Source organism: Uloborus diversus, chromosome 3, assembly GCF_026930045.1.
Source record: "Uloborus diversus isolate 005 chromosome 3, Udiv.v.3.1, whole genome shotgun sequence".
In the NCBI taxonomy this organism is placed as follows: Eukaryota; Metazoa; Arthropoda; class Arachnida; order Araneae; family Uloboridae; genus Uloborus; species Uloborus diversus.
The window spans coordinates 205546207-205566521 of NC_072733.1; the positions used below are offsets into that span (position 1 = coordinate 205546207).

General features: G+C 34.5%; 2 protein-coding genes across 4 annotated transcripts in view; one reads left to right on the top strand and one right to left on the bottom strand.

Annotated features, from left to right (window-relative positions):
• The window catches only part of LOC129219398 (eukaryotic translation initiation factor 4E type 2-like), a 121200-nt gene extending 119129 nt beyond the window's left edge, over nt 1–2071 (top strand). The window contains exons 7-8 of the mRNA XM_054853788.1: nt 1631–1767; nt 1907–2071. Coding sequence (XP_054709763.1) covers nt 1631–1767; nt 1907–1949 — 180 coding nt within the window. The 3' untranslated portion in view covers nt 1950–2071. The remainder of the gene's footprint in view (nt 1–1630; nt 1768–1906) is intronic.
• A 7175-nt stretch (nt 2072–9246) lies between these two features.
• Nucleotides 9247–20315, bottom strand: part of LOC129218530 (intracellular coagulation inhibitor 1-like) — a 28198-nt gene continuing 17129 nt past the window's right edge. For 2 of the 3 annotated variants that reach the window (XM_054852819.1, XM_054852820.1), the window contains exon 2: nt 9247–11223. In XM_054852819.1, the coding sequence (XP_054708794.1) occupies nt 9993–11198 (1206 nt within the window). In that variant the 5' untranslated portion in view covers nt 11199–11223 and the 3' untranslated portion in view covers nt 9247–9992. The remainder of the gene's footprint in view (nt 11224–20315) is intronic. The other variant, XR_008580336.1, reaches the window with a different exon arrangement.

Here is a 20315-nt window from a genome sequence, read left to right on the forward strand (position 1 = left end):
AGATGATTTTTTTAAAAATTAGTATTGCTGATTGGTTGCTTTTTGTCTTGAAATTGGCCGTGTGAGGGATATTCTTGAATATCTTGGTAACTTCGTATCGTGGGTTTGCATCGGTACGGTAAAAATCAATGTGATATTGTGAATTATTCGGTTTCAGATAAAACAGTATTAAAAAAGGATGTTCCAGAATTTTGGCATTTTTCAACCAGAATCACTTCCAATGTGGTCAAATTCATGCTTGAACAAAAATCCGTTAAATTTTTTTTAACAATACTAAAAACTCTCTCGCAAGCAGCATTGCTGTGTGGGAGAAGAAGAATCATTAGCATTAAAGATGGGAGGCTCTTGTACTTTCTTTCACCACTGGAATTTTTTAGTGCACTAATTAGTGACCAAGCAACATTGCAACAAGTATCAGATAAAATCTCATCATTCAGAGGATTGACTTGATAAGTTGAAAATTCAACTTCAATGAGATCTCTTTCGCCTTCAGGTATGTAAAAAAGATTTTAAAAAAATTTTCACTGAAGGAAATTTTAACTTCCTGGTGAATAGACACATCTCAAACTTGACTATGATAATAAATATCATTAGTTATGGAAATTTCTTGGCCATATTTCTTGGCCGTTTTTCGTCTCTGAAGAACCACCTAGCGCTGATGCAAAGATGCGTCGTTTGTCCCGAACGGGTTAATGCATGCAAAAGAGCTGCAGTGAGAGCGCAGTTCCTCCTTTTGCCATCCCCCACCCCTTCAGTAACCTTGAAACTCGGTTTGCTGGAGAAACCAGGGGAGGAAAAATAAAGCACAATCCACTTTTCTCTCTTGTCTGCAGGGGAAGAGCGCCTGTAACTCTATTTACTTGCTGCTGGGGGGGAGGGGGAATTTTCCGTAGTAAACTGATACGTATGGGAAAATCCAGGGTCGATTAAAGTTTCCAGAAAATTCTGAAAGTTCCGGAGCATTTGGTAGGTATGTATGTACTGATTAAAATGTTTACATTAACATAAATGATTACCTTTTCACAATTGCTGGATACCTATGGCTAGGCTTGTTGCCTTAAAAATTGTAGAAATATTATAAAGCATTTTGCTTATGAGTCTTATCAGTTCTCATTTATGAAGATTGCATTCACCTCTCATTAAAATTCCTTGTTAATTTTGAGACATTGTTTCATTTTTAGGGTTATATTAATTAGGTATGTATAGAAATTAGGGGACTAGAAAAAGCTATAAAAATTTTGATTTCATGAATTAAAGTTTATTTTAGAAATGTTTATGTGTTTATATTGTGTGCAGTTCAAAATGTTTTATTTGTATTCCTCAGAAATGTACTGTACTATAGTAAATGTAGTATAGTAAATAGTAAAAATGTATGTCATACCATTTTCATTAAACAGACAATCTAAACTGAAACAGTTATGAATGATTATTAATTGCTGAGCATTTTGTACTAACTGAAAAGTTTGTTAAACTAGAAAATATTTTTTTTCTTAATTTTTTGTTTTTTGTGTGTTTATTGAATTTAGTAAATGCATTATTTTTCTGTGTACTTTTCTTATTTTCACAAAACTAGTAAAATGAACTTGCTATATGTAATGCACTGCATATTGTTTTTCTGAATTATTTTTAGGAAGACATAATATCTGTTTGGAATAAAACGGCTAGTGACCAGCATACAACCATCCGCATCCGTGACACCTTAAAAAGAGTATTAAATCTTCCTCCAAACACTATAATGGAGTATAAAACACACAATAATAGTTTGAGGTAATTATTACTCCAAACTCTATACCACACTATAATAGGGTATAAACCAACAATAGTTTGAGGTAAATATTTAAACTTTTGCTCTTTACAGTTATTTCTGTCATTTGTGTTTATTTTTGCTTTTCTTTTTTTTTTCCAGAGATAAGTCCAGCTTTCGTAACACAGATGTCTTTCTACACTGATAAATTACAATGTGAAATCACATTGTATATTTTTGATTTACAATAAATATTTACAAACTTTATATTGCTCATATTCCTAATATTCTGTATTATAGAAATAAAAGTAATATCAATTTTCCCAAGTGTGTTTGTCAAATTATTTTAATGAGGAAAGATCATCTGGTATATGTATTTTTTGCTACGTATAATTTTGCGTAGAATTAAGTTGCTTTGACAAAGATAATGCACTCTTCAAAAAAGTGTGATAAGGGCAATTCCACGAAAAAGTGGGAATTAGGGTTGAAATTCAAAAACTGTTTTATTGCTGTATGTAATATATCAAATTAAAGCTAATAACTTGATGTTTATGAAATTGTAAAAAAAATTTTCATTAAAGTTTCTTTTTATTGTTTTTTCGAGCCTAAAGTGATTGTAATATGACAAACTTGTATTTAGGAAAAATATAGTATTTAATTCACCTAGGATTAGTATTTAAAGCTGCAGCATTTTAATTGTATGTGTGTATTTGTGACATTTGTTTATCCTTCGGAACGCTTAATTTTCCACAGTAAAATATTTAACCGGCTTTTTTGTATAAAGAAGGTTAGGGTAGACTGACCAGTGAATGAACAGCTAAGCACAATTTCATTTTAAAAAAATCCTAGTAATTTTAAATTATATACTATACAGATTGTGATAGTTAAAAAATTTTAATTGATCTATGTAAATATCTCAAAAAAAATCCGGGGAACCTAAATGGTACCGCTTCCGAATTTTTTAGGTGTTTAAAGAAAAAATGGCACAAGGACCCAGTGAATGAACATGATAAATTTTGATTCAAAAAGAAACTTAGTTTCTTTCAGATCTATCTATCTATAACTATCTATATCTACTTATCCATCTATTTATATTACTATCTACATCTATCTATCTATATCTACCTTTTTATATCTATATCCATCTATCTATATATCTTTCTATTTTTCTATCTACTAATCAATTTACCTATTTTTCGATATATCTATCTATGTCTATCTGTCTATCTACATATCTATCGGTTAATCTAAAAACATATTTTTCTATCTCTTTGTCTATTTACCTGTTTATCTATGCACTTATCTATTTTTCGATCTATCTATCTACTTATCTATATCTAGCCACTATATATATATATATCTATCTATCTATCTATCTCACTACTTATTTATATCTAGCTATCTTTCTATTTATCTATCCATCTATCTACCTACATATCTACTTATCTATCCATTTATCTAGTTATATATCTATTTATATCTACTTATCTATCTCCTTATCTATCCACTTATCTACTTACCTATCTACCTCTCTATCAGTCTATCTACCTATCTATCTCTTTATCACTCTATCTACCTATCTATATCTATCGGTCTATCTACCTGTCAATATATCTACCTATCTATATACTTATTTACTTATCTGTCTACATATCTAGTTATATATCTATTTGTCTACTTATCTATCTCCTTATCTATCCACGCATCTACTTATCTATCCACTTATCTACTTACCTATCTATCTCTCTTTATCAGTCTATCTACCTATCTCTATATCAGTCTATCTACCTATTAACCACTACCTATCTATCAATAAATCTATCGATCTATCTACCTACCTATTCTATCTCTATATCTTCCTCTATCTATTTTTCTATACACAAGCATACATGCACATCTACCTATCTATTCTCTCTCTTTGTATATATATTTCTATTTCTCTATCTCGCTATCTACCTGCCTATCTATCAAGGGAGATAAAGATATAGATAGATAGATGTAGATAGATATATAGTTAAATTGATAGATAAGTAGAGATAGGTACATACAGATAGGTAGAAATCTAGACAGAGGCAGACAGACAGATTGGTAGATAGATATTGAGAGCGGTAAAATAGATAAGTAGATAGATAGATATGTAGGTAGGTAGGTAATATACAGATTGAGATATAGATAGATAAAAGATAAAACTCAGTAAAAAGTGCATTGTTTGCGAAAACAAAAATAAAGAAATTACAAAATATATAATGAAATACATAAATAAATAAGCACATAAAACTATCTGCATTACAAAAAAGTACGAAAATGAAAATATCTCAAAGAAACTTCAAATTTATTTTTAAATCAAAAGAAATTTTGCCTGTGTTTATTCACTGGGTTTGCACAATTTTTCGTACCCAGTGACTGAACACCCCTCTACATGAAAATCTATGCATTCTGCATTGACTGAAACAATTTAAATCCATAGCCTAGATATGTATACTTAATTTTTCTTTCGTAGAGTTGAAAAATAAAATTTATTAATTTAAAAAATATTAATGAAAATAATTGATAGCACAAAACCAGCCTTATTATTTTGAAAGGGAAAAAGAATGATTCACGGAAATAAAATTTCAAATTTTTTCTGGAAAAAAATGCGCATCCAAATTAACCAATTAGGTATCAGATAGCTTAGAATATCAATAAAGAACGCTTTTGTAGTGAATTTATTTAGAAAAAAAAAATTGGAAGCTTATTTTCTTTTAAACAATGACGCGCTCTTCATTCACTGGGTGGTGTTCACTCACTGGTCGGTCTACCCTATAAGGTTTTTCTGTCACTCCTTTCACAAAAAAGATGCTTTAATTAACATAGCAAATGCACTCCTCCATGGAGAAGCATGAAACTTTGCAAAAGTCTAATGTTTACAAGGCAAGAGCATAATGTTTAAGTTTGAAAAAATTTTTATGTTTGGGGAAATTTTCGTGTGACAAAAGTTTGTGATAGGCATGACAAAATCATTGTGACAAATGCAACGACATTTAAGTTTTTTTGAAGTTTCTAAATGAATTTGAAGATTAAAACATTTTATTTCTTAACAAATTAGCAATGTTATTTTAAAAAAGGAACTGAAAACCCTATAACAAGACACATTTGATATATTTCAGTATATTTACCTCTTGAGAAATTTCAAAGGGGTAAAATGGCTTTAAAAAAAGTAAATAATCTGCTGTTCACATGCTCATAACTTTTTGAAAATGCCTCAGTCAGATTATTTTCAAGAGATAAAATGTAATATTGGAGACACGGAAGTTATGCAACACGTAAATTTTGCACAGAGTTGAGGCACAGGTTCTAAGTGGGAAATTAAAAGGCTCATTAACTACACTCCTGTTTGAAAATTGCAACACCATGAAGGAAGCATCATAGTTGAATGAAATTTACTACACAGTTGAGTGGTAATGGTACAAATAAATGATTACATTTTCAAACCAAACAAACAATAAAAATAGATAGAAATTATTATTTTGTGTGGCCACCACGCCTCGCAATAAAAGCTGCTACACGACTTGGCATGGAGTGAAACAAAGTTTGAATATCTGCCTGTGGAAGAGTATTCCATATTTATATGCGCAACCAAAGTTTTGTCTGTCGAAGCAACAGGATGAGGGAGACGCCGCCCAACGAAATCCTACACATGTTCAATCGGTGACATATCTGGGGAATATGCAGACCAAGGAAGAAGCTGTACCTGCTGCGAATCGAGGAAGGATTTGACAGTCCTGGCGAGATGTGGACGAACATTATCCTGCAGGAATACAGCCCCTGGCAATCCTTGCAGGAAAGGAATAGCATGGGGCTGTATAACTTCGTTTATGCATCGCATACTGTTCAAATTGCCCACAATTCGTAGCGTCTATTGTTAATTCAAATTACAATTGTGATCATCCATGGTATGGTTTGGAACCCCAAACCATAACTCCAGGTGTTTGTCCTCTATCCGTTCGATAATGCACTCCGGAATGTGCCGTTTACCGGCATAGCGCCTGACACGAATTCGACCATCACAGTGCCACAAATTGAAGCAGGATTCATCAGAAAAGACCACTTGCAGCCAATCAGCAAGCAAGCTCCTATGCACATTGAGCCATTGTAGCCTCAGGCGGCAATGGTTTTGCATGAAAGGAATCTTGTATAAAGGAATCCTTGCGCGCAGCCCACACTGCAGCAGACGTCTCCGAATTGATGAAGCATACAATGAAACACCTGTAGCTGTTGACCACTGTGCTGCCAATTGTCTAGAAGAAGCTGTGCGGTCCATCAGCGCCATACACACCAGGTGTCTATCATCGGGAGCTGACGTCACATTTCGGGGTCCACACCCAGATTTCCGAGCTGTCCCACCCTTGTCCGTCCACTGCTTCCAAACACACATGATTGTGCTGCTGTTACGCTGCACACGAGCCGCTACTGTGCGATAAGACAATCCAGCTTCATGAAGGCTGACGATTCTGCCTCGTTTAAACTCCGAAATTTGCTCAAATTTCGCTTTCTTTCGTCGAAGAGGCATAGTAAAGATTCAGTTAACGTTGACTCTAGTATATAACCACCGATAATCATACGCACCTGGCTACAGCCTTCTATTTTTATTCGGTTCGGTCAGAGGGAGCTGCTCTGCATATGCATGCGCTACCGGTCTTCAATTCTAATCATTTGCATATCATGCCCTACTTGACATTTCCTGCAATTTTCAGCTCACTCGCGTAAGTCCTTTGTGGTGTTGCAATTTTCACAAACAGGAGTGTAATTACAACATTTACAAAATGTGAATGGATAAAAGATAATACAATTTGCTCCCTTATGGAAGTAAGTTACTGCATCGTGACAAATATACTGTATGGGACATTTTAAAATGCTGGCATAACTGATCTGAAAACACAATTTTCTCAACTATGAAAAGTGAAAAAAAAATGATTGCTATAGACCTCAATCTAAATTTATGTATAACAACCAAACTAGTGCTTGTTTCCATTGCAGGAGATTTTCAATTGACATAAAATTGGAAAGTTTTCACTGTTTTCTATACATCAAGACAATAGTCATATTTGTGGGGGACTAAATGTAGTCATTATTGTCAAATTGAGGCAAGTCAAAACAAACTGCTTTTCAATTATTTAATTGTGCAGTGAATATGACAAGAAGTGAACTGTTCATTGAAGCAACTATTGATGTCTAAATGAATGTCATCTGAAAGCTAGAATTAATGAAGAGTTGAAGTTAAAGGAAGAGACATTTTTTTCGGGGAAAGAGCAGCTCTGAAAACATTTAAACTGAATGGACTGCAAAGTTTACGTTGTAAAATGTAAGTATCACTGCAACTCAAGTGGTATGTATCTTTCTCCCAATCAGATTATACGAACACCTGATATAGCTTTTTTGTTTTTTTTTTTTTTCACTAACCACCCAAGGCAGTGGTACAAAGCACTACATTATGAATACATTACGTTATGTTACTGTTTTACATATTAACTTAAAAAAGAAAGAATAAGTAAAGATATACAGGCTAATAGATGACCCTATTGAATTAATTCCTTAAAAGTTGATTTTTTTTAAAGAATTGAAGGACTTGGGGCAAGAATATGATATGCCACATGATGTGAGTTTTCAGTAGACCAATTTCCTTCTTTTAAAAAATATTTGTAGAAATTTGCAAAGGTACAACTATACATTCTATATTCTGCAATACTAAATCCTGATATGTTTTTCTCCAAATGACATAATCCATTGTCATGTTTATTCCAGTTTTAGTCATGAGAAACCAAACTTTTGATCGAAAAGTCTCTCCTTGTGTCTTGTCACATTTCGGCCCCATGCCCATCAATTCTTTGTAATTTCCAAAACCATCTACACTCTACCTAATTTCGTTAACAGCCATTAAAGATCACACTCAGGAATTTTTCCTTTGATGGGCTAGAATTTTTTTAAGGAACTCTGATACGTGAAGTGAGAGGCAACATCAGTAAAATTTCAACAGCACCCTCCCTCCCAGATTTATGTAGATTTTTTTAAAGTTACGTATTATTAAAGTTTTATTAGTTTTACTTTGATTGTATCCAAACTTTACAAAATTTCAGTGAAGAATACAATAGTGTTTTAAAACAGAAAGATAAATCTCGTTGGTGGATAAGTATTGGGAAAAGGTTTTTGTAGCAGCCGTATTTCAGAAGAAGTAGTTTTCTACCATTTTGTAAAATTTCCAAAGCTGAGGGCCAAGAAACAAAATTCCAGACAGTCTCTTCGGTCCTGTCAAAAGGAGCAATGACCTTTTCTGAATTCCTTGTCTACAAGAGGGCCACTGAATTGGGCATCCCGTCTGAATGGCGGGAATTTTACAGAATGGAGGATGGCCGCTCAGAGAGGTTTCACTGTTATATGAATTCTGCTTAACAGATGTAAAACTCTCCTAATAGTTTTATAAATGAAAAAAAAGAAAAATTTTTATGAAAAATAAGCAAAACTGAGAAAACCATAAAGAACAAATAGTGGTAAAAATGAATGAGGAGGCAATCGGTTTGAAAAGCAAAAAAAAAAAAAAAGCTAGTGCGTGAGAGGCAAGAAGTAAATTTTGAATAATTTATTAATTGATATCCAAAATGGCCATTATTACAGATGTAATTTAGTACTTTTAATAATGAGCAAATAATATATATTTTCATTGGTTACTATCATTCAGTAGCGTTCTAAAATACTTTTGTCATGAAAAGCACTGCACTGAATTTTTTTCTTACATAAGGTACAGAATATTAATAGCGAATTGGGTCTCTAATCTTTAAAAGGAGGGGGACGGGGCAAGTTTTTGAACCAACCCTTTTGAGATGCACCTGTCCTTGTTCTTAATGCATGGAGCCGTTTTCAGCGATTTTGTGTGTGTGGATGCAGATCAGTTTCATCCCTAAAACAGATCTACCACCACTAAAGCAGTAAGTGCATAATATAAAACGAAAGCAAAATAGCTAAAATAATTTTGACAGATCAGGAGTTTAGTATCGAAACCAGCTCTATCCATGAATTCAAAAAGTTTCTTATAATTTAATACTTGGTAGATTCTACAACACCACAAAGCGGTTTGGAGCACACTCAGCTCATTCAAGTCAAAAACTGCTGTCCAAAAAAAGAAAAAAAGAAACCATGGCTTTCTATAAAAAATTGCTCAATCCGAGAAAGTTTTTTTTTTTTTTTTTTTGTTCCTCACTGTAAAAATTTAAAAACATGAATTGACCTGGTTTTAATACTTGCACCTGCCCGGAATAGAACTTGAATCGTTTTATTGCACACTGAAAGTCCCGGGCTAAAATTTCATGGAGTATTTGAAGGTTAAAGTAACCGTGTTAGACTTTTTTCTCCACTCAAGTAAAAATGTGCACATTTGAGAGTGTATTTCAACTCGTATTTTCGCAACTTGCGCTGTAAATAGAAAATAATATTTTTGAACCCAAATATATTTTATACAAACTATGAAATTTTAAAGATATTTTATTAACAAATTACGAAATCAACATAATATGCGATCAAATATAAAGTAGCAAACAAGTTTTTCTGTGTTTACAAAGAACACCTTTACCGTTGCAAAATTTTGCAGGGGTTATTTGAACACATGATGAAACAATTCAAGCGTGGTAGTGACAATATTTTCTAATTCAGAGAGAAAAAAAATATTTAAAATCCTGTATTGAGATAAAAAATTACTTGAATCCTGCTGAAGCTCTCCATTATGACAGTGGTAATAAATGAAAGTAGATTATTTTTTCCTATGAGCACAGTAAAGAACGAAGTGTATTTGGTAAAATCATAAAAATATCTATCACTGTATAACACTAGCGCAGCCAGAAATACCTTCTGGAGGGGTTTTTTGATCAAAAATACCTTCTGAAGGGAATTTTTTTGATCAAATATATCTTCTGAAAGGGATTTTTTGATCAAAAATACCTTCTGAAAGTGGTTTTTTCTTCAAAACAGCCCTTTTAGATGCATAAACTACTGAATTAGAATTTGCATTTATGTTAAAACCAATGCCTCTGGGGAGTGTTTTCACCCCCCCCCCTCCTTTGCTGCGCCGCTGCTGTACAATAAAAAGGAAACAAATAAATAAAAATTTAGGTTTTTTTTCAGAAAAAAACAATTCCAAGTTGAAGTAAATTCTAATATCTAATTGAAATAAGTACTAGACTTTAAACAAACATTAAGCATTTACTTCATTCAATAAAAGCATTCAAGGCTCAACTACTCGACCAGAAAATAAAATTGTGTTGGTTTTTTTGTCAATAATGTAGAACTGAAAAGGGTGGTCTGCAAAAAATGAAGCTTGTGGGTTTTTCATTCTCCCATTTATTCCTATGGCGGTAACAGCTGAAGCTTCGGCACCGCTTTCATCCACGACAATCATTGCTTTGTGAACCATCAGAGATACGTGAAGGTCGCCATCTTCTCGAATTCCGGTAAGATCAGCTTTATCTGAAAATAACTTATCCATTCCCATGTTACTCATGTCCTTTGAAAGCTCCCGTGCATATTCCATTTTGAATTTTGGGAGAACTACCATGACGTTTGTCATCTTCATCTGAGTCTGGAGGTAACAAAGATTCGTAGAGGATAAACTGAAGTTCGGAAACTCGCTTGCATCTTTGGGCAAGATTAAGAGCATACTGAAGTTGCTCCCAGCATAATCCAGTTCCAGGAATGTGTAATTTATTGTCGAATCCTTGTAATAACGAAAACTTTCCTGTTGCATCATGAATGGTGCAAGTTTTCTTGTCCCATTCTTTCTGTTGAAAAAGGTATTGTAAGTGGACATTTCGGGAAATTTTGTAGACCAATATCCTTTAAAGTATATAGCATTCATTACAACCATGACGGTCATGGGATCAAGAGGCTCGTTGATCAACTTCGAAATGGTTCCATTTGTGTGATCGTTAATCCATCGGTTAATTTTTTCCAAAGATTTCATCTCTTCCTCGGCGAATGGTAGATATTCTACGGATGATTCGAAGTACTTGCGCAAATCTGATGTGTAATGCTTCGTTACATTGTGACCGGTGTGAATGAACACTCCATTTGCTGTCAATAGAGAGGACTTATTGTTCTCGTCATTTAGTAATGAAATTAGCTCTTTAAAATCTTCTCCCACTCTGGTACCCAGACAGTTCCCTCCCAAAATGTTGTAATGCAAAGCTGAACTCATTTGATCTCGTGTTTCACCGCGGGTTCCAAGGTACACCATGGCTAAGGTCATTGATATACTTAAAGGAGAAAAGAAATAGTTCCCTTCATTACCAATTCTGTTAGTTAAGCGTTCACTAAAGGTGTTAATTATATCTGAAACTGGTAAATATGGCTTCCTGCAAACGAAGTTGCCATCTGCAGTGCACAGGGTATAAACAGTTAGTAATATGAAGAACTGCAGGCGCATGACGGTCATTTTCTTTTCATTTATTGCACAGAACCTGAAAAGAAAAATAAGTATATTATTGTCAGTAAATACTTATGATTCGAAGCAAAAGCCAGATGATTCATTGATTTTATTTTTATTCAGACTGTATCAACAAGAAAATGCTAAATTACTCCTTAAAACACTGTTGAGATCATCAGTCTGGAATAGTCATAACATGGCTGGGGGTAGAAAACATCTTATAGATGCTGAAACTAAACTTAGCTCACCAGTATGAAATTAGCAAAATAGTGCTACTACGTATCATAATGTGAACCCAAAAAAAGGGCAATAACTTTAAGTTTATGTCATGAAGACAGAGCTAAAGTAAAACTACAGGCAACCGTAATTTCACCCATGCTGGGGATTATCAGAAGAAGTCACAGAGAGAATAGCCACAACAGAACTGAAGTTTGTAAACCTCTCTTAGATAATGAAATTATCTTCCCACGGGTTGAAAAATTTTTACAAGCCAATACCAAACAGCTCGTTACAGCATTCGGTCTCAGCCTTATAAGAGATTATCAGTCTGAAATAGACGCAAGAGCGTTGGAAGTAGTGCACCTTTCATAAATGCTGAGATTACCTTCACACTGGTGGTTAAACTTTCTTTTTTTTTTTTCAATGGCTTCCACGACAATTTTAACACCCAGTTTTCCTTTTCCCTCTAGACACCTGGGTGCTCTTTGATGCGAAACTGCACTGGGAATTTAATTTTTCCAAGCCAAAAATATGTGTCTTGCACCAATCTTGAGGGTCTTCCGGTTGGAAGGTCAATCTTTTGTTCCCAAATAGTGGCGTACATAGGGGTTGGCAGGAGTGGCTCTCGCCAAGGGCACAACAGCAAGAGGGGCAGAAATTTTCCAGGATGATTTTAAAAATAATATGATTTTAAGTGATGATTTTTTTTTTGTAGGAAATTTTATTCTTGAATTTGAATTAATTTTTATTTTTATATACAGTGCTGTGCAAATTAATTGGGACAAGCAGGAAAATTTAAAAATTATTCATAAAGCTGTTTATTTATTTATTATCTATACATTAATAATTGATATGTCCACCTTTTGCTTTAATCACGGCTCTTACTCTCTTTGACATCGAACTGACTAGTCTTTCACACATTTCTTTTACTTCTGGATCGCGAAACCACACTTTAATCACACTCTCTATTAACTTCACTTTGGTTGTACAATCCATTCTCCTCATTCTTGCTTTGCATATCGCCCATAAGTTTTCTATTGGGTTCAGATCTGGTGAGTTGCCCGGCCACTCAAGCAATGACAACTTTTCTGAAGCGAAAAAGCTTTTGGTCAGCTTGGAATTGTGACAGGGTGCTAGGTCCTGCTGAAACACACAGTCGCCTTCCGGGAACCTCCTCCGCAGTGTTGGGATGAGTTTTTCTTGTAATACTTTGATGTATTTCTCACTATTCATCATCCCTTCGATGGGATGAAGGGTTTCTGGCCCTGAGGCAGTGAAACAGCCCCAAAACATCACTTTTGGGGGGTGCTTGGGGGCTTGCTGGATGTGTCCTGGTCGAAGAGGCTCTCCAGTTGTGCGACGAACGACACTTGCTCTGTATCCATGCACTTCAAAGTGAGTCTCGTCAGAAAAAATAACTTTTTTCCACTGTTCCACAGTCCAATCTTTATGTTTTTGTGCCCACTTGAATCTTTTTTTCTTCATTTCACTTGTCAGGAGCTGTTTTTTATTGGGCGTCGCGCACGACGACCACGCTCAAGAAGGCGGCGACGAACTGTAGACTCATCTACCTCCACGCCATGGTCAGCGATGGCTCTTGTAATATCGCCACTGGTCTTTTTAGGGTCCATGACACTCATTCTGTGGATCAGAGCATCATCTCTTGGTGTGGTCTTACGTTTCCGTCCGCAGCGCCCTTTCCTGGATGCCTCCACTGACCCCGTTGTTTCATTGAGTTTTATAATCCGTGAAACACTTGATTTTCCAACCCCAACAGCCTCTGCTATCTTCCTAACTGTGAAAGAGGTGTTTTCACTAAGTGCGATTATTTTTGCTCTTTTGCGTGGGGTAATATCCATTATAACTGAAAAATAAAAAAATACTGAAAATCGCTTTAAAGTCCTGCAATTCGCAGAGAAAGAAGAAACACATGTGAACACAACCAAGCTTTATTAATCAATGTCCAACTGACGAATTGGTCGTACTCAATACATAAGAAACAAGTTCAGACAAGTAGAAGACAGTTTTGGGCAGGTTGAGACTTGCAAGTTGCAGTAACAAGGATCCAAAGTCCTTGTCCCAACTAATTTGCACAGCACTGTAGTTTGTACGTGTTTTAATACATTTTCTGTTCGTGCAAGCCAGTATTAATTTTTTTTCTCAGAAGCCATCTATCGATATCAGCAGAGATATATTCCGAGTTCAATCTTATCTGCACAGAAATGGCAGGTAGACAAGTACGAGATAACTCGTAGTTGGCGTCTCAGAAAAAAACTTAATCTATGAGCTATCTCGTAGCTGGCAGTCAACGTGTTAAGTAAAAGTAACAGTAACTATGTAACGTCAATGAAAATTCTCTCTAAGCAAATAATACGAAATAGGAATAGGTAAGCAAATGCTTCGAAAATCAACTTTATGTGTGCTAGTGGATGAAACCAAAACCAATATCAATAGGAGTTACTCAGAAACCTAACTTTTTGCATACAAGTCGAGTTTTTTAAAAAAGAAGATTAAAAAAAAAAAAAACGACAAGAGACGATCAACAGTGCAGCATCGACGATCAGGTATTGGTGCGTTTTGCCAAACTGTCATCTGAAATAATAGAAATTAGAAATTCCGCAAAATATTTAAGTATACTTAAAACAATTACTATGAAGGAACAGATGTGGAAAAAGACAAAATTAAAGATACTTTTTTTTTTTGGATTTAAAATTGAGAAAAAATCAATTTTACAAAAAATATTAGTTTGCGAATTGAAATGTGCCTTTTGTAAAACTGAGACCGCAAAACTTAACCAACTTTCGTTTTCACATTTAATTCATCCCGGTGGGAAGGGAACATGTATAAATTGCAAAAAGTGCCCCGAAGGACAACTCTCCCAAGGCACATCTTCGACTACCCATTTCTGACGGCTAACACCAGGGGCGGACTGGCCCGCCGCGCCGGCCCGCGGGCCGATGCGCCATTGCACCCTCAAGCCTGACACTTTTTTTTTTGGTTGTTGAATTTCCCCTCAATTTTAACTCCCCCTTTCTTTTCCCTTTTTTTTTTTTTTTTTTTGCCACATTTTTTTTTTCCATTTACACCTTTCCTTTTTTTTTGCACCTTTTTTTTGCACCTTCTTTTTTTTTTCTCAAGGTTGGTGCCCACTCGAGGGACCCAATACGCCCCTGGATAATACCCTTGGACTTGGCATGTTACTGCTTTAGGACCCACTGCCAGAAGTCTTTTTTAAAGCTCAAAGCGAACTGTTGCAGTTTCCAGTACCGTTCACCACATTTCAAAAACTTTAATTCTTATTTTATTTTATGGATTTACTTATTTGTTTTTGTTTTTTTTCCCTCATCTACTTGCATTGCCCATGACCAAGAAAAAACAACATTTATTTCACATGACACTCTCGGATCGACAGGAAAATGAAGGAAGTTGTGAAAATTTACGAGAAACATTCCTAAAGGGCGAAAAAAATAAAAAGAAAAAAATATCTTAAATCAAGGCAAAATATCTACATTCCTTTAAAAAGACAGTTTTCAATCATTGAACTTTACTGGCTGCTGCTTTTACTTTCGAAGCTGGACACAAAACTAGAATAATTTTTACATTCTCTAAACATCCCTATGAAAATCCCAACGAAATATTAATAATCTTGTTCCTACTCCAATTCGAATGATAAATGAATCCTTTATTTCGAAAGGTCTGCAAGGTTTTAAAAATCTGTGTGTGTGTGCGTTTTTTTTTTTTAAATTTTTATTTGATGCTATATTTACATTTTTACTTCTGAGAGAGCCTTTAATTCACTTATTTATTTTCAAAAGTTTATTACTTAGTTGTGTACAGGCACAATTCTACTGTGATTATGTACTCAATCTTTTACCCAATTGCAATCCTCTTTCTAATATATAGCATTGATTTATGATCATTATTAAGTCAAAATTAACAAAAGAAGCAGGTGAATTCTGCATAATGTTATATTATACAAACCACATGTATATAGGGTGATAGAAATAACCCTGCATTCAGGGCCGATCCTAGCAGGTGTGCAGCATGTGCACCGCACAAGGGCGGCCGAAGCAAGGGGCGGCCGCAGACCGCATCATATAGTTATTTTAATTTAAAAAAAAATTCTCAAGAATTTCTCATAAAACTTATAATAAGTGGAATAAATATGCTGAATTTTAAATGTTCAAATACCAAAGTAAGTGCCAATTTCCCGACAGCATAGCATAGTTTAAGAAAAATAGAATGTTAAGAAACATTGTGTTGGTTCATTGTCCATTATTATCTATTCTTTACACACATGCTTCATTTGGTTGTAAAATTTGTGACAGAACTGGTAATCAGGCATGGATACAGGGGAGGGGAAATGAGGGAAATGGCCCCCTCCTGAAGCGTGAAAGGGTGCCTTCTAAAAGGAGCACCGAGGGTGGCCACTAATGTTTACCCCCCCCCCCAAGCATTTACAGACTCTATAGTTATAGCTTTATTTTATATATAAAAAACTATACTGATTAGATACTCTCGCAAGTGTTTCAAATAAAAATTCTGTGTTCAACAATCGGGGATGCGTGGAGTGACAGTGGAAAATTACAACTCCCCTGAGAGTATAACATATACGAATGACGAACAAAAATTTTGTAATTCTCTCTCTTTGCAGCAATTTTTTCTGATTAAAATCACAGATGAACTGCTCGGTTTCAAATCTGGTAGGAGGACAGGGCTCTTGACCCGGGTAGTAAATTTAAATGTGGCTCCAAAACAAATATCCAAAAGGATGCCATGCCCTCCTTGACAAGATTAAAGAAGGCTCAAAATTGCGTTTTTAGGACTTTAATTTCGGAAAATTTCGCTGGTTGAACCACCGATCTTAAGGACCCAATTAAGCCTCCGATTCACCCCTTCCACCTTAACTGAATCAAACATAGCGTAAAAATGTACTCCAAAATCCAAAAAGTGTTTTCAGAAGACAGCACTTCCTAATATCATCAAAAATTGCTTAATGACATTTTTGGATTTCTTTTCGAAATTTTTGTGATGGAGGTCCCTCAATCCATTCGCAAACATTACTACCAAAGATAGTCTCAATTAGCGTCTTTAAAGAGGCCCCCTAATCCCATCCCCTATCACTTCACATATTGAAAAACGAACTAAAATTGCGTTTTTCAAACATCAGTTTCAAGAACTTTCGGGGAAGGACCCCGGATTCCCCTTTTTTCCAACGCAATCACTATACTTCTAAGATTCGTATTTACATAGTTCCATGGAGCCACAGAACCCTTCCTGCCAAAACTAGCCCGAAATTGATTTCAGTTTCAAAAAACAGTTCGTGAGGGCACACTGAACCCCCGCCCGCTCTTTGTCCCATCGTTATCAAAAAATGCTTAAAATACGATTTTGGGACTACAATTTTTAAAATATTCCGGAGAACTGCCTTGCTTATGTAACTTTTCACGGCGCTAGGGCATACCCATCAATCGTCGAGGTGAGGTTGACAAAAGTCTATAGTTGTATTTTTCAGATATTAATATCGAATAATATCCGAAAGATTTGCCGAGAAGCTTCCCATTTTCGTTAACGTCACCAAAGATAGTATAAAATTGTGCTTTTAGAAATATCCGCTTCGGAGCCCCAAAACCCTTCCTTCCCAAAAATAGCCTGAAATGAATTTTAGTTCCGAAAAATATTTCGGTTAGGAATATTTTCACGTTTCTCCTTATCGTTTTCAAATCTAGTCAAAAGTGGGTTTTTGAAACAATACTTCCGAGAAATTACCGAAGGAAAGCCGCCAGATCCCCTTACCGTCACCAAAGACAGCCTAAATTTGCGTTTGATAATTTTCTGGGATAAATCCCCCCCCCCCTGCTTCCTCTCCTCCGTCCTTCTTCTGATGTCACCGAAGACAGACTATAAAATGGTACAGACAGACTAGTAAATTTTCGTATATCTATTATTTTCTTCAAAGATACAAATTGTACCTAAGGAGTTTCTTATTATAAAACTTGTCTTCCTTTTTATAAGTTCATCGTTCTTCTTCATTTTCTTTTTTGTTATTTGAATCAAAATTTGACATAGAAATTTGAAGAAAGATTTATATGGACGTTAAAGATTAGTCAAAATATGCAAATTACTCTTTGAGGGGCGGCACATTAGGGCTTTGCACACGGGCGGCCGACAAACCTAGGATCGGCCCTGCCTGCATTTAAAAACAATTACAAGTCCCTTGAGTATGTAAACTGGGTCCAAAGCTACATTGCCTTTAGAGTATAATTGCAGCTGTGTCTCAAAGATTTTGATTTCTGACTTACAGAGAAGTAATTGATCTTGATATTCGACCTTTTATGGGTCATTCTTCAAAAAGTAACTTTTCTGTCACACGCCTTTTACAGTAAAAACTTTAAGGAACAATTCATTTAACAATGATTTTTACTTTCGTCAAAAATATATCTATTTAAACCTGGCAACAATTTTTTAATAATAATTTTTATTTTAGTATATTTTTAGTTCACAACATGTGAATTCTCACCTTCGTGGCACGTCACACACCTTGTGTGGCTGTTTATGTTGCTTAATAACTTGTTTAATTAAAAGTATATACTTGTTTATTGATTATTCCTTTCACAAGTGTCTCAAATACTAATTGTTTAAGAATATTTAATTTTTGAATATTGTGTTTTAGTTCGTTTTAGTAGGACAAGAAGTCATGTCCCACAATAAATTCTCACCTCCGTTACCTAAACTTTAAATGCCATTCCTCGTTAACGCATGGCAGTAATGACATCAAATTTTATTTTCCATGATACAAAGGAGCCCCCTTGTTTATTTTCAGCCATAGTTGAAGTTGTGAGATTTTTGTCGAAAAACAAAAAGATAGATTTTGCTTCAAAAACTTAGTATGGTTATCCTGACTTCTCACCTCCGTGAACTTCAATTTCAGGGATGTAAATTAATGTAAAAAAAAAGTGAGCATGTTTTCATACACTTAACATGTGCAGATTGTAGCAACGAAGAAAAAAAGAATTTTCCCTGAAAAATGTATCTATTAGGCCTATATTAATGGAAAATTCCTCACCACCGTGACAGACCCTTATCAATGTCATTATTTCTGAGGTGAAAATAAATGATGGAGGAGAAATAATTCAATAATAGGCATTCTACCAAAATTATAAATTGCCAGTATATCCTCAAATTTACTAAATACTATTTTTTTTACATACATTTGAAACTACTAACTAAGCCGTACTTTAATACGGAGAGCTTAATATTATATTCCCACTAATCATTAAATAGCGGATTGTTTGCACAATTAACAAAATTACTACTTTGACATAAAATTGTCCCCGATTTTTAAAGATTAAAAGTTTTTTTCTTTTTCTTTATTTCTATGGACAAGGTAGTTATTTTTTTTTTTTTTTTTTTTTTTATTCATGAGAAAAATAATTAAAACTTAGCTGGGCCATTGTTTATGGTTACTTCTAGTAGGTAATATTTTCAAGTAAGAACAAAAAAAAAAAAAGAAAAGAAAACAAAAGGTTTCGAAATTAAAAAATATTTGCGTTCAAAAGTTACGTTTTCTGGAGAATGACCCTTATACTGAAATCGTCATTTTTGAGAGAGTTAAATTAAGAAAGTTGATTACATCCCATGGGTTTTTGACATAAGTCTAAAGCTCAATCACGTTGAGTATAATTACAGTTCTTGCTCAAAATTACTGATTCATTGTTTATAGAGAAATTGACCTATAACTTTGACTCATTTTGTTTCAAACTACCAACTTTGGCATCGTGTAATTTAAAAAGTTGATTAGATGCCATAGTTTTCTACCCTGCACCTAAAACTACACCACGTAGACTATATATGGATGTCTCACTTGCCAAATCAATTAACTCCATAAAACAAAAAGTCGATTAAAGTGATGAAGAAGATAGTATAATCTATAGGAGTGAATAGGCCCTCGTGTTACACTTTCTGCCATCACATGGTCAGAAATGTACTGAACCAAAACTGTGATATAAATTCTCATACTGAGCATTGATAAAGCACTATTAAAGCAGAAATGATGATTTTTTTTTATTGGAGTTAATCGATTTGGCAACTGAGGCATCCATATAACTACAGCTTTATCTCAAACTTTTTGACCCGTCGCACAGCGTTATTGATCCTGAAACTTGACTTTTTTTTTTGGAAGTCTTTTAACTTTGAGACCATTGAATTACTAAAGCCAAGAGTAACCCATGCTTTTTTATGTTTTTCTGAGTACCATCTATGGTGAGTAGTTAATCCTGTGCTTATTTCCGAGGGCCACTGGTCACTCACGGGTTTGGTAGATATCTGGACACAAACAAGGCAAAATAAATAAATAAATAATAATAAAATAAAATAAATAAATAAAAAGAATAATAATAACGAAAATAGCATTTTCAATTGGACCTTTGCCTCTAAAGCCCTGCGTGAATCATCAAATCATTTATGCTGCATGAACCTAGTATCAAGCAGTATCCATGTCCAAAAGAAAAAAGAACTAACATGGATCACTCATTGCTTTCGAAACAAAATGATCACATATGTAGCATCATATATTCACGACCTTAAATTTTGACCCCATACTCAACAACATATACCCATGGCCAACAAGTCAAATTTGAGAGAAAAGAATCTTTCCTTTTTCCTATCCCAATACTTTTAATACACCTGATTTTTTTACGAAAACTGAAGGCATCAACTATCAAAATTGTCCAACTTAAAAAATGACTCTTAAAACTCCCAACTCTAAGACTATGCACATCTCGATTTTTTTTTTTCTTTTCTCCAGATATTTAACATAAACATTACAAATAAATATAACATTTCTGATGTTGATAATTATGCGTTATTTGTTGAATTTTCATTACATTATTCTTTCAAAAAGCTAAT